At 37.9% G+C, this 15,071-nt stretch overlaps 1 protein-coding gene across 8 annotated transcripts in view; it reads left to right on the plus strand.

Annotated features, from left to right (window-relative positions):
* Nucleotides 1-15,071, plus strand: part of Birc6 (baculoviral IAP repeat containing 6) — a 212,831-nt gene that overhangs the window by 85,440 nt on the left and 112,320 nt on the right. For 5 of the 8 annotated variants that reach the window (XR_006150162.1, XM_042696665.1, XM_042696672.1 and 2 more), the window contains 10 exons: nt 81-268; nt 989-1,312; nt 1,595-1,694; nt 5,325-5,539; nt 5,695-5,903; nt 6,228-6,574; nt 8,132-8,351; nt 9,529-9,662; nt 10,779-10,916; nt 13,998-14,125. Coding sequence is in view for 7 of the 8 variants with exons in the window: in XM_042696665.1 (XP_042552599.1) it covers nt 81-268; nt 989-1,312; nt 1,595-1,694; nt 5,325-5,539; nt 5,695-5,903; nt 6,228-6,574; nt 8,132-8,351; nt 9,529-9,662; nt 10,779-10,916; nt 13,998-14,125 (2,003 nt within the window). In the remaining variant the exon portion in view is untranslated. The remainder of the gene's footprint in view (nt 1-80; nt 269-988; nt 1,313-1,594; nt 1,695-5,324; nt 5,540-5,694; nt 5,904-6,227; nt 6,575-8,131; nt 8,352-9,528; nt 9,663-10,778; nt 10,917-13,997; nt 14,126-15,071) is intronic. The other 3 variants (XM_042696666.1, XM_042696667.1, XM_042696669.1) reach the window with 2 other exon arrangements.

The raw sequence follows: 15,071 nt of genomic DNA on the forward strand, positions 1-15,071 counted from the left end.
TCAAAGATTACTTTGTCTCTCTATGAGCCCTTTCTTCATCCTGGTGTTTTTGTTTTTGTTTTCCCTTTGTCTTATGCCAGTGAGTTCCTTCGGGGTTACTCCGGCAGTAGGTGGACTATCATCTGGGACAGTTGGGGAAGCCTCCACAGCCCTGAGTTCAGCAGCCCAGGTAGCTTTGCAGTCTCTCTCTCATGCAATGGCTTCAGCCGAGCAACAGCTACAGGTGCTGCAAGAGAAACAGCAGCAGCTTTTGAAGCTTCAGCAACAGGTTGGAGACTATTTGGCTCTTTGTTCATGCTGTCTCTAAACTTCAAAAGCTGAGAAAGTACTGTAAAAATGACCATTATTTTCATAAAGAAAATAGGTTGACCGGTCTGAGCTAATCATTTTCAACCAAAAAATTGAGGTAAAGTCTTTGTGATATCTTTAAATTAGTTAAGATAACATGAAAGCATTTTATTTGATACATAACTGAAAGGAGAATGATACATTTTGTGTAATTTTGAAGTAAAATCCATTTTCAATTTATACACTCTGAATCTAACCATGGAAAAATTCCGTTACTGTTTACCGAAAGCAGTATATTAAAGACCATTTACATTAATGTGACATATAATTTTAGTAATAATATTAGTAATTATTCTACCATTTGCTCATATTAGTCAACGTAAGAAACTACCTCTTATCAATATTTTGTTTTGAGCAGAACTTTGTTTTTATTGTTAACGTTTAACTTTTATTCTTAATTTTCACCTTTCCTTTGAGAAAGTCCTAATTTGCAAATACACAGGAAAATTTTAATTCATTGTTGAAAGAAATATACATAACAAGGCAGTGTTCCATTTATATTGAGAACCATTTTGATTCATCTTTATGTAACCAGCTTCTAGTTAATCATGTTTATTTTAATAATACATGGCCATGTCGTGTTCCAATAACTTAGCTAGGCAAGATTAGTCTATATGTGTTGCTTTTACTTCTCTTACAGAAAGCAAAGCTGGAAGCCAAGTTACATCAGACAACAGCGGCAGCAGCTGCAGCAGCATCAGCAGCATCAGCAGTAGGTCCTGTCCACAACTCTGTGCCTTCCAACCCAGTGGCTGCCCCTGGATTCTTCATTCATCCATCCGATGTTATTCCACCCACTCCAAAAACAACACCACTTTTTATGACTCCACCACTCACTCCACCCAATGAAGCAGTTTCTGTTGTGATTAATGCTGAACTTGCACAGCTTTTCCCAGGCTCAGTCATTGATCCCCCAGCAGTCAATCTTGCAGCACATAACAAAAATTCCAACAAGTGCAGAATGGTAAATTATGTTTTAATTAGGTATTGGCTTAGATGTCTTTAAGTGAACTTGTAATTTAAAAGGCAATGTTTTATTATACCAAAAATTAAAATTAGATTATATTACTAGTAAAGATAAACTAAACCAAGATAAAACTGATCAAATTAGATAAACTAGATTATTTTCTTTAATAAAATACTACCTTTCAGGAAATGAGGTTTGTTAATTTGATATTATGGCTAGTTGTTTTTGTAGAGTAAGAGTAATATCAATTGAGAGTTATGTATTTCTTTTCTTTTCTAGAATCCCCTTGGTTCTGGTCTGGCTCTTGCAATTTCTCATGCTTCACATTTTCTTCAACCTCCACCTCACCAGTCCATTATTATAGAGAGAATGCATTCAGGTAATCTTTGACTTTCTTAAAATATTTCCTTCTTTAGTCTGCTGTCCCTAGGCCCCATCCCACTCCCTTTCCTAGTACTGGGCTTAAACTCAGGGTCAGGGCATACACACAGTTCCTTAGGGTTATTTGCTTAAGAATGCTGGTAGAGCCATTTGGAGTCACAGTTTCACTTTTTGCTGGTTAGCTGGTAATAACAGTCTGATAGATTTTTGTGTCTAGGCTAGCTTTGAACCACAGTCCTCAGATCTCAGCCTCTCGAATAGTAGCTACAAGAATGCTGTGAGTCAGGCACCAGTGGCTCATGCCTGCAGTCTTAGCTCCTCAGGAGTCTGAGATCTGAGGGTTGTGGTTTGAAGCCAGCCCATTCCTTAAGACTCTTTATCTCCAATTAAACACCAAAAAAGCAGAAAGTGAAGTTCTGGTTCAAGTGGCAGAGTGGTAGCATTGAGTAAAAAGCTCAGGGACAGCACCCAGGTCCCAAGTTTAAGTACCAGGACAAACGTGTGCAAAAAAAGATGAATGAAAAAGAATGAGTGGTGTTGAGTAGGTTCACTAATTTTGTTTAAACGATGGCTTCAATCTGAACCTGAATTTTGCCTGTTGAAGTTAAGGTTAACGCATAAATATCGTCATTGTACTTACTCAGCTATCATTACATTAGGAACTATACTTAAAGGAAACTTTCCTAGATCTAGCACTCTTTTCGGGGGGATTTTTCTATTGTCAACATTTGGATTCAGCTGGGTGCTGGTAGCTCACGCCTATAATCCTAGTTACTCAGGAGGCTAAGATCTGAGGGTCAGGGTTCAAAGCCAGCCCAGGCAGGAAAGTCCATGAAACTCTTTTACCTCCAATAAACTGTCAGAAAACTGGAAAAGGCGCTGTGGCTCAACTGGTAGAGTTCTTGCCTTGAGCTGAAGAGCTGAGGGACAGCACCTAGGCCCAGAGTTCAAGCCCCATGACCAACAATTAAAAAAAAAAAAGATTTGAATTCAAAGCTTTACCCCTTCTAAACAGTCTACTTGCTCAAATTGTCCATCCAACCTAGCTTTTTTTTTTTGTCCCCCTTTAAATAGTGCTGGTGCTAGTACTTGGACTCGGAGTCTTGTGCTCTTACTTGGCCTTTTCTGCTCATGACCAGTATTCTTATCACTTGAGCCACGCCTCCAGTTCCTTCTTTATCTGTGTGAACTTGCTTTACATCATGATTCTTAGATCCTGAGTAGTTATGATTATAATTATGAGCTACCAACACATGTCCAAGCCAGCTTTTTGCTAACTATATTGGAAATGGAGTCTCTTGAATTTTTCTGCCTTTACTGGCTTTGAACTGAGATCTTCTAGATTTAAGTCTGTAGGAATATCATAAATATTAATGATATTCCTAGATACTCTGGTATTTAGATATTCTGGCATGGGCTGCCAATGAAACTTTTTTTAGCCAGCTGATAGAACTGCTTACCCTAGTAACTAATTTAAAATAGTAACACTTCATGATCTCTGGATAATTTACACTTTATCTACATTTTACTCATGCTTATATAATATGTGGTATGCTTAGCATAGTTGTTTTCAGTTACTTCCTGCTTACAAATAAAATATGGTTTTTACCTTTAATCCTGTCAGGTATTTGTCCTGTGATTCAGTAGCATAAGGGGATTTAAAAGCCATAGGGGAAAACATCAATGTGGTGCATATAGTAGCATTTTTCATTATGTAAACAATTAAAGATACTTTATTACAACAGGATCTTTTCTTTTTTGAAGAGAGAATTTGAAAACTCATAAAAGCCTTATGTTATTTTCTGCCCAACTAGGTAGTAATTGGAATTACTTGAGTGATTATAACATTATGTAATTCTGTAGTTTTAGGAGATAGGAGCAGTCGGTTATCTTGCAATTTTTTTCTTTTCTCCATGATAATGACTGGCATACAATCTCTGAAGAGAAGAAATGTGCTTTGTTTGTTGCTTAATAGTTTTCTGCTCTTTTTCTTTTTCTTTCTCTTTTTTTTCTTTTTCTGTTTCTTTTCCCTTGCTCCATCCCTCCCTCCCTCATTCCTTTCTTCCTTTCCTTCCCTTTTTTTGTTGGCTGTGGGGCTTGAACTCTGGGCCTGGGTACTGTGCCTCAGCTCTTCAGCTCAAGGCTAGCACTCTACCACTGAGCCACTTTTCCAGTCCCTCTGTTTGCTTGCTTGCTTGCTTGCTTGCTTGCTTGCTTGCTTGCTCGCTCGCTTGCTCGCTCGCTCGCTCCCTCCTTCCCTCCCTCCCTTTCCTCTTTCTCTTTCTCTTTCTCTTTCTCCCTCCTCCCTCCCTCCCCCTTCCCTCCCTCCCTCCCTCCCTCCCTCCCTCCCTCCCTCCCTCCCTCCCCCCCCTTTGCTTGCTTGTTTTCTTTCTTTCTTTCTTGTTTTAATCAACCTCATTAAGTAGCAGTATTGGCAGATTTTTTTTCTCATTCAATGTAAAATATAGGTGGTGGCAGTATAGTTCAAGTGGCAGCTTGTTTGCTCAGCATTTACATGGTTTATTAGCCTGCTTGTTTCAATTTTGAGCATTAGAAATAGAAAAGACAATATATAGCTAGGAAAGCTATTGGCTGCGCTCATGCCATCTCAGTGAAGAAGACTTCCATTATTAATGATCTTCCCCCAGTTTTACTCATCATAGTGTCCTTGTGTTGAGTAGGAGACAGGAAAGATATCAATTTATTTTTTATTTGCGGCTTCTGATACTAAGCTGAAGACATAGGATGTGTCTTTTGCTGCTTTAGGTGCCTTTTTCTCCCATTATTGCTAGGATTTTGAACTCAAAGCATAGTATCTTCTTAGGCAGGCACTCTACCACTCTTACCATGCCTCTAGTGTTTTGCTTTAGTTTTTTTTCCAGATGCTTCTCATTGTGCTTTTTGCTTGGGTACGGCCAGCTATCTGATTACAAGTGTGTACCACTGTGCCCAGTATGTTCTTTGGACTAGGGATTGGTTTACTTTTTATCTAGGCTAGTTTTAAACTTGGCTCTGGAGTAGGTGGGATTACAGGAGTGACAGTTCCTGGCCTCTTGCCTATTGATTTTTTAGACTCTAATGTTTTAAATGAAGCTTATTTGTACAGTTGATTGCTTCAGTAGTAATATTCTTGCTCTTGTAACTCTTGATTTACATCTTCAGGTTCAAAACTAATACAGATTGGAGTTTTAGTAAGTTTTTGAATGAGAATTGACAAGGCCAATTTTCCTTGTGTACTTTTCCTCTTATTTTCTCATAATTAGGTTGATTTCATTTAGTAAGGAGCATGCTCCAAAGTGTGTGTGTGGGGGGGTGTGTGTGTTGGTTATTTGGTTGGTTGTGGGGCTTGAATCAGGGTCTGAGTGCCATCCCTGAGCTCTTTTGCTCAAGGCTAGCTCTCTACCATTTTGATACATAGCTCCACTTCCAGTTTTCTGGTGTTAAATTGGAGATAGGTCTCAAGGGGACTTTTCTGCCTGGGCTGGCTTCAACCCATGATCCTCAGATCTCAGCCTCTTGAGTAGCTAGAATTACAGATAGGAGCCCACAGCACCTGGCCAGAGTATATTTTATATCATTTTGTTAATGGATACATCTCTTTGGTCATTTGCTTCTCTTTGCTTCATAGGAGCCAGGAGATTTGTAACTCTGGATTTTGGAAGACCTATACTATTGACAGATGTATTGATTCCAACTTGTGGAGATTTGGCTTCTTTATCAATTGACATTTGGACATTAGGAGAGGAGGTAGATGGAAGGCGATTGGTAGTGGCAACTGATATAAGCACTCATTCTCTAATTCTTCATGACTTAATACCACCTCCTGTGTGCAGATTCATGAAGGTAAAAAAATTTCAGGAAGTGATTTGTATGTTTTCTATATTTATGAAAAATATTTAGACATCTTTAAAAAGTAGAGATATGTTTTTAATATGTTGATCAGATTTTTTAAGTTATGATGGCTATATTTTATTTTTTTTATATATTTTTAATTTCAGATAACTGTCATTGGACGTTATGGAAGTACAAATGCAAGAGCCAAAATTCCTTTAGGGTTTTACTATGGCCATACCTATATCTTACCTTGGGAAAGTGAACTGAAGTTAATGCATGATCCTCTACGGGGAGAGGGAGAAGCTGCAAACCAGCCAGAAATTGACCAGCATTTAGCAATGATGGTTGCTCTACAAGAGGATATACAGTGCAGGTTAGTATAAAATTGTAAATATATTTAACTCTTACTCAAAATCTGTACTTTATATGATTTCTTGTTTGTATTTCTTCCAAGAAAATGTTGCAGGAATATTTTTCCATAGGTATATACAAAAGGAAAAAAGAGATACATGAGCCCATTACATGATATGTAATGAATGAAATAATGTAATTGAATACATGGCTCTATTGGTTCTTACTTATGGAATAATTCTTTTTAATACTTGTATGTTTTAGAGTTGTAATTCTTAGTGTGCTTACATGTATATATCAAGAGAACATTATGGGAATTATTATGTTAATTTATTTTTCCTTATAGATATAACTTAGCTTGTCATCGTCTGGAAGCTCTTTTGCAAAGTATAGATCTTCCTCCTCTCAACAGTGCTAACAATGCACAGTACTTTTTGCGAAAACCAGACAAGGCAGTCGAGGAAGACAGTAGAGTTTTTTCTGCTTATCAGGATTGTATCCAGCTACAGCTCCAACTAAATTTGGCCCATAATGCAGTGCAGAGGCTCAAAGTAGCTGTAGGTGCAAGTCGGAAGACACTGAGTGAAACATCAAACCCTGAAGATTTAATTCAGACATCTTCCACAGAGCAGTTACGTACTATCATCAGATACTTGTTGGACACTTTACTCAGCCTTCTTCATTCTTCTAATGGTTTGTATTTGGCTCATATACTTTAAAGGCTGGGAATGAATGTGACATGATTTTGAGGGTGTACATATTAGAAACTGAGGTAGTATGTCTGGGTATTGTTAATTTTGATGTCTTTTCTAATGTGTAGAATGAGTCATTTTTCCCCCCTTTAATTTTTTCCTTGAGTTTCTGAGGATTAAATCAGAATTAAAACTAAAGCCATTTATATGCTGGACAAGCATTGTACTACTAAAAATATCCTAGGCCTCTTTAAGTTTTCTTAAGTAAACGTCTGATAAAATTCTTGGTTTTGTGCTCTTGATATGCATACCATCATTGTGTTGCTACTGGCCCAGTATTTAAGTATATTAAAAGTTCAGTAATGTATATATCATAAATTGCTAATGTTATGTAGGACTGTTATTTTCTAGCCAGGACCTTTTTCTTTTTGTACTGTGATTTGAACTCAGGGTATCTTACTATTTAGGTAGATGCTCTACCACTTGATCCATGCTTCTAGCCATTCATTAATTCATTCCAGTACTGAAACTGGTATAATTATTATTTTTGTATTGGGTCTTAAACTTTTGTCTGGGGCTTGAACTCAGGGCCCGGACACTGTCCCTGAGCTTCTTTTGCTCAAGGCTAGCACTCTACCACTTGAGCCACAGCACCACTTCTGGCTTTTTCTGAGGAATCGAACCTAGAGCTTTGTGCATGCTAGGCAAGCACTCTACTACTAAGCCACTTTCTCAGCCCTGTAGTGTCACTTTTTTCATGGTTTAATATTGAACTTAAGTCCTCCTGTGCTGTGCTTCCAGAGTAGCTAGAATTATAGGCATGTGCCATTATGCCTGGCCATTTGCATTATTCTCTCTCTTTCTCTCTCTCTTCTGGCCACTTGCATTACACACACACACACACACACACACACACACACACACACACACACACACACACACACATTGTGTATGTACTATGTCACACACACACACACACACACACACACACACACACACACACACACACACACACACACACACACACACACACACACATTGTGTATGTACTATGTCTCCCAGATGGGATTATAAGCATGTGCCACAATGCCTGACTATCTGCAGTTATTTATTTTTTTGTCAAATCACTTGTAAAACTGGGCACTGGTGGCTCATGCCTGTAATCCTTGCTACTCAGGAGGCTGAGATCTGAGGGTTGCAGTTTTAAGCCAGACTGGGGAAGGAAAATCTATGAGATTATTATCTCCAATTCACCACTAGAAGACAGGAAGTGGCTCTGTGGCTTAAAGTGGTAGAGTACCAGCTTCGAGTTAAAAAGCTCAGGGGCAGTGCCCAGGCCCTGAGTTCAAGCCCCATGACCGACCCCAAAAAAGAAAAAAAAGATCACACATATATCTGTTAAATCACAGCACCTGATAACCGTAAGTATAGGAAAAAGAAATTTTATTGCTCTTTTTCTCTTTAAATATTTAGCAAGGAATCAATAGTAGTGTAAATGGAATGGGATAAGCCACCATATACTACGGATGAAGTCTTGATGTTTTCTCTCTCGTAATAGGCCACTCTGTCCCAGCAGTTCTGCAGAGTACATTTCATGCTCAGGCCTGTGAAGAACTCTTTAAACACTTGTGCATCAGCGGAACCCCAAAGATACGGCTCCATACTGGCCTTTTGTTGGTTCAATTATGTGGTGGTGAAAGATGGTGGGGTCAGTTTCTTTCCAATGTTCTACAGGAATTGTACAATTCAGAGCAGCTTCTCATCTTTCCACAGGATAGGTAGGTCTGAAAGCGTTAGTATTTGTTACTAGTAATTTGTAATTCTCACAGTCGGTTTGAATATTTACTTATTTATTTACTTATTCACTCATTCATTTATTTGCTTGTAGTGTTGGGGGCTTGTATATGGTAACTGGCACTCTCATTGAGATATTTCCCTAGATTTTATTGTTCAGCTTTTCAAAGCTTGCTTATCTGGGTACTAAATATGGAGAAAAAGCAGGCGAGCATTCTACCACTTGGGCCATAGCACCACTTCCAGTTTTTTGGTGGTCAATTAGAGATAATGGTCTCACAGACTTTTATGCTTGAGCCTCCTGAGTAGCTAGGATTACAGGCATGAGCCACTGGTGCCCAGCTTAGAAAACAGGTTTTTTAAGTCTTTTGACAATTCCCAGTAAAGAGCCCCAGCATTGTGTTGAATATTATATATAGTCTTATTATACTGTTTGGTTTTTCTAGTTGAGTCTATCAAAGTTACAGGTCTGATTTATAGGTGTTTTTTTTTTTTCCAATCAGATCATATTACTTTATGGTTAGATGTGACTTTTTTTTTTTTTTTTTTGTATTACGGTTTGCACTTGCTAGATAAGAGATCTGCCACTTGAACCCTGCCTCCAGACCTTTTACTCGAGGTTATTTTTGAGATAGAGTCTAGCTTTTTGTCTGGGCTAACTGGTCTGCCACCCTCCTATTTATGTTTCCTATGAAGCTAGAAGATACAGCTTCAAGCTCAGTTTCTTCTGTTGAGATAGGGGCCTCATGAACTTTTTGCCTGGGATGGTCTTGGGTTGTAGTCTTCCCAAGTAACTAGGGTTATAGTATGAGTCACTATGCCTATCTTTATTTTTAAGGCTTAAAGTTCTGTGATTCACTATTCAATGTGTGATTTCCTATAGATAACACTAAAATCAACTAAAAAGCAATAATGAGGGAAAAAGTTTATTTTAATATTTAATTTATATTTCCATGTAAATCTTTCTTCGCAAACCAGAAATATGCATTAAAAAATTTACTGTTAGTATAAAAGTGATGTACAGAGGGGTTACTGTTTCATAAGAAATAGTAAAGTTTTAAGAGGGATATCTTCTTTAATACTTTAACTTTTATTTTAAATTATTTATGAAGACAAGCAAGTTGATTCTTGCTGCTCATATTATTTATCTTCTTTTATTAGGGTCTTCATGTTACTTTCCTGCATTGGTCAGAGATCACTGAGTAATTGTGGAGTATTGGAAAGCTTACTTAATCTCTTGGATAATTTATTATCACCTCTTCAGCCAGAGTTACCCATGCATAGGAGGACAGAAGGTATTATATTCATATAAACCAGCTACATTAAGTACAAGCTTAAGGTTCTTACACAGTATCCTTATGAATATTTTATTTATTATATTCGTCCTGGGCTTGACCTCAGGGCCTAGATGCTGCCCCTGATGTTTTGTGCTCAAGGCTAGCTCTCTACCACTTGAGCCACAGCTCCACTACAGGCTTTTTTTCTGGTTCCTTGTAGAGCCTCATATACCTTCCTGCTCATGCTGACTTCAAACTGTGATTCTCACATCTCAGCTTCCTGAGTAGCTAGGATTATGGGCATGAGTCACCAGCACCTAGCAGCTTTGATGTTTTAAATGATAGCAATATATTTTTTTCTATACCATTAGAACAAAATCAGAGTTTCTTATATAATTTAAACTTTAAGACACAGTTGCTGTAGTGCTCAATGTAATGCTTTATTTGATCAAGAAAATAAAAAGAATATAAACTTTAGAATATAATTTTGTACTATATGAATTGTAAATTAATTTAGATGTTTTATTCTTAGGGCTTTTTATTCCAGTTCATAAATTATTACCTGTTGGATTCAGGGCACACCTATTTTTCTAACTTATTTTTTTGACGGTTATGGAGCCTGGGCACTGTCCCTCAGTTCTTCAGGTCAAGGCTAGTGCTCTACCACTTGAGCCACAGCACCACTTCCTGCTTTTTCTGCTTATGTGGTGCTGAGGAAGCAAACCCAGGGCCTAATGCATGCAAGGCAAGCGCTGTTACTACTGAGCCACCTTCCCAGCCCAGCCTTCTATTTTAGTTGTAATAGTAGTAGTAGTAGTCATAAAAGGGATTTCAATTCCATCGATCAGGTTATAAGTACAATGCTTCTCGGTCATTGTTAACTCCTTCCGTCATTCTCTGCCATTTTCCCCCTCCTCTCAAGTTGCATAGTTTACTTTTTATATAATGTCCATTGGCTATAATGACTGCGTTTGCTATTTTTGTGTCAAGAAATAGCTGTCATTTATTATTTTTCAGAGTAATTCTGAAATGTATATTATCACTAGTAATGGTATTTCTCGACTTGTAATATGTTTTGTTGTCAGACCTCTTTAGGACTGTTATAGTTACTTGGGTTTCCCTTTTTAATTCTAGGAGTACTAGACATTCCCATGATAAGTTGGGTTGTTATGTTGGTGTCCAGATTGCTAGATTATGTTGCAACTGTTGAAGATGAAGCTACAGCTACAAAGAAACCTTTGAATGGTAAAGACAGGGAGAGGCTTCTGACAGGTATCAGAAGTTTATAATAATATGTTGGTGGGGATTTTGAGTGACTTCGCATTTGTTCCAGAACTGGTTGTTGGCCTGAAGATACCAGCAGTATGTAATTTATTTTAGTTAACTCTTTAGGAATCTGTTTATAGGTAGAATTTGTATTTAATGAAGGTCTTTTGTTTTTTTTTGCTGGTCATGGGGCCTGAACTCTGGGTCTGGGCGCTGTCCCTCAGCTCTTCAGCTCAAGGCTAGCGCTCTACCACTGGAGCCACAGTGCCACTTCCGGCTTTTTCTGTTTATGTGGTGCTGAGGAATCGAACCCAGGGCCTCATGCTTGCAAGGCATGCACTCTACCGCTGAGCTACCTTCCCAGCCCATGAAGGTCATTTTTTGTCTGGATGTCAGTTTTAGTTTCAGAATAAATCAGTGTGTTTCACAAACTTTTTTGTTAGTTTCTTGTGCTGGTTCTGGGGCATTAACTCAGCCTGGTCACAGTCCCTGAGCTTTTGTGCTCAAAGCTATCACTCTGCCATTGACCCATACCTCCACTTTCAGATTTTTGTTTATTATTTGGAAATAATCTCAAAGACTTTCCTGTAGGGGCTAGCTTTGAGCCCTCAGATTGTAACCTCCTGAGTAGCTAGGATTAAAGTCTCCCTTCCTTATTTACCTCCCTTCCCTCCCCTCCCTCCCTCCCTCCCTTCATTCCTTCCTTGTCCCTCTCTCCCTCCCCGCCTCGTTGTGCTGTGGTGGAGGTTAAATCTTTTTCTCTATCATTTAAAATTTTTTTTCTTTGTAAATAATGGGGTTAGAACTCAGAGCCAATGCTTGTTTGGATGGCACTCTACCACTTGCCTCTGAATGTGGCCTTTTGCTAACTAATTGGAGATGAGGTCTTACAGACTTCCTTGCCAGGGCTGGCTTTGAATTATGGTCCTTTTCATCTTTTCCACTAGCACCCTAAGACTTTAATTAGCATATTGCATTAATTCTGTAAATATATTAGAATACCATATATAGAAGGATGTTATGAAGCAGGAATGTATGGTTTCTATTTTTAAATTTGATTTTGATATTTTATGTTACTCTTTTTTTATCATTATTGAGTAATACAATAGTCTTTACATACGCTAGATTTGTGTGTGTGTGTGTGTGTGTGTGTCGCGCTTGCGCGCGTGCGCGTTCATGTGCCTGTGTGTGTGCCAGTCCTTTGGCTTGAACTAAAGGCCTGGGCATTGCCCCTGAGCTTTAGTGCTTAACGCTGTTGTTCTACCCACAATCCCACTTCTGGTTTTTTGGTGTTCATTGGAGATAAGAATCTCACAATGGTCTTTCCTGCCTTAGTTGGCTGAAAATCCTCAGATCCCATACTCCTGAGTAACTACTATTATGGCATGAGCCAGCATTGCCGGGCTATCCCTGAGCTTTTTTGCTCAAGGATAGTTCTCTACCACTTGAGCAAAAGTTCTACTTTGACCTTTTTGATGGTTCATTGGAGATAAGGGTCTAAGGGACTTTTTTATAGGAGCTGTCTTCAAACTTCGCCACCTGAGTAGCTAGAATTACAGGTGTTAGCCACCAGTGCTTGGCATAGATTTTTTTTTTTCTTTTACTTGTGACTTTTTTTTTGTACTTGTACTGAGGGTTGAATTCAGGGCCTGGTACTCTACCACTTAAGCCACACCTCCACTTCCTAATTGTAACTTTAATAAAATTCCTGAACCACAAACTGACTTAAAAATTAAAGGAAATTACTTGTCAAGACCAAAGGTTTTCTTCTTCTTATTCCAGTTGATGAATGATTTTTATGAAAGATTTGAGGTATCCAAATCTGATGTAGAATATCTCCATCTAGGTTCATAAAATTGGGAGTTCTACACATTATCATTATTTTAAAAGTTCCATTGAAGTATTTTATCACTGTTAATGGTACATAATATGTCTTGAAAGATGAAAGTATTATATGAATTTTTTTTTTTTTTGCCGGTTTTGGAGCCTGAACTCTGGACCTGGGCTCTGTCCCTCAGCTCTTCAGCTCAAGGCTAGCACTCTACCACTTGAGCCAAAGTGCCACTTCTGGCCTTTTCTGCTTATGTGGTGCTGAGGAATCAAACCCAGGGCCTCATGCATACAAGGCAAATACTCTACCACTGAGCCACCTTCCCAGCCCTATATAGGAAATTTTTTAATGTTGGTTTTTGAAATATGACCTATAATTTACTCAGTTATGGATATAGTAGTAAGATATATTATTCAAAAATAACTACAACATAAATTTGGAGTATAATAGGTAGCATTCAGAATTAATAAGTGCTGGTACTGGGTCTTGAACTCAGGGCTTGGGTGCTGTCATTGAGCTTGTTTTTTGTTTTTGTTTTGCTTAAAGATTTGTGCTCTGCCACTTGAGCCATGGTTTCACTTCCAGCTTTTTGCTGGTTTATTAGAGATAAGAATTGCATGGACTTTCCTGCTTGGGCTGCCTTTTTTTATGATCCTTAGATTGCAGTCTTTAGAAGCTAGGATTACAGACCACTATTCCTTGGCCTGGTTGAATGTTTTTAAGATTTGATGATTTGAAGTAACACTTGATACATGTATAGTAGAGAAGGTGAAAAGATGTAATGTTAAGCAACTTGTTAACAGTGAATTAGAGATAGATAAACTATAGTATTTGGCCTGACTTTCACAAAGAATAACTCATTGAATGGACACATTCCAAAATAAAAGAAATGTAGCTCTATAGCCTGGTTTTTAAATCATTAACCTTACGTTGGCAGTTATTAATGAAATTATTCAGAGTCTGGGTTTCTTTTGCCTCTAAAAACACATAGCTTGTGTATTTGCAATAACTGAGTCACATTCTCAAAGCTGTGTTGTACAAAGACCAATCTTTAACAATGGATGAATGAGACTTTAAAGAATTTTTAATTTAAACTATCAGTAAAAGTAGTGGCAGTCATTGTCTTTGGCAGGTCTTCTAATAATTTGTTTGCCTTGATTTTTTTGATAGTGGTTCTTAGAAGTTTTTTATGTAAGAAAGGTATTTTAAAATTACGCTGATCAAAATTATTACTATAACTTCTTCTTCCGTTGTAGGTAACCAGTGGAGTTTCATTAACAATAATCTGCATACTCAGAGCTTAAGTAGATCTTCCAAAGGCAGCAGTAGCCTTGATAGATTATATTCCAGAAAAATCCGAAAGCAGCTTGTTCATCATAAACAGGTAAAAGCTGGAAACTTTTTATTTAAATGTTTGAGATGTCATTTTTGGGTTATTGTAAGATATATATGCTTTTAGATCATAGGTATGAGTTACTGTAGGGAGATGGTTTGATAATTTAGAGACCTTATTTGTAAAATGGCAATATACCTACTTTGTATGTTTTTTTGGTTATGTTCTTTAAACTCTTTACCTTTTCTGTTTTGGTGTTTCTGGGGTTTGGACTAAAAGCCTTGTACTTGGTAGGCAGGCACTAGTACTCAAGCCATGTCCCTAATCCTGTGGATCACTGTAATTATTTTTTGGTTTAGGGTCTATATTGCCTGGCTGGTCTAGACTGCAATCCTTCTATTTATGCTTCCCTTATAGCTGGAATAAGTTGATCATACTTCCATGCTCAAGTAATTGGTTAAGAAGGGAGTCTCAAGAATGAGTCTCAAGTCTTTTGTTTCCAAGCTGGCCATGGATCTCTATCACCTTGATCTCAATGTTCCAAGAAGCTGGGATTATAGGTGTGTGCCATGTGCCCAGCTAACTAGTTTACTTCTTTTTATGTCTCTTATACCCATTGTAAGTGTAATCACCATTTCTTTTGCCTAGGCCTCTCCGCTCCTTTTCTTCCTTTAGTCTGATCTACTTTCAGTGCTGTTACTTAAATGGTTGTTTTAACATAAAAACCCTTATTGTACCATTCCTTCCATAAATACTCAGTGTCTTCTGGTTGATCTTCAGATGACAGACACTGTCATCTGCATTTCCAACTTGTAGATTTTAATTTTACTTTTAAATATTAAGTAATACTTTCTTTTTCTCCATGCTTCTTTCTTCTCTCCCTTTCAACCATCCTCTGTTCTTCAGTGCTGGGAATCATGCTTCGCTAGTATAGTTATACTTTCATTCCTTTGTTTATAACTAATTCAGATTTTTATTCCCATGTAATTTGTTCCAT

Source organism: Dipodomys spectabilis, unplaced genomic scaffold (genome assembly GCF_019054845.1).
Source record: "Dipodomys spectabilis isolate Male_0828 unplaced genomic scaffold, ASM1905484v1 ptg000210l, whole genome shotgun sequence".
NCBI classification, from domain to species: Eukaryota; Metazoa; Chordata; class Mammalia; order Rodentia; family Heteromyidae; genus Dipodomys; species Dipodomys spectabilis.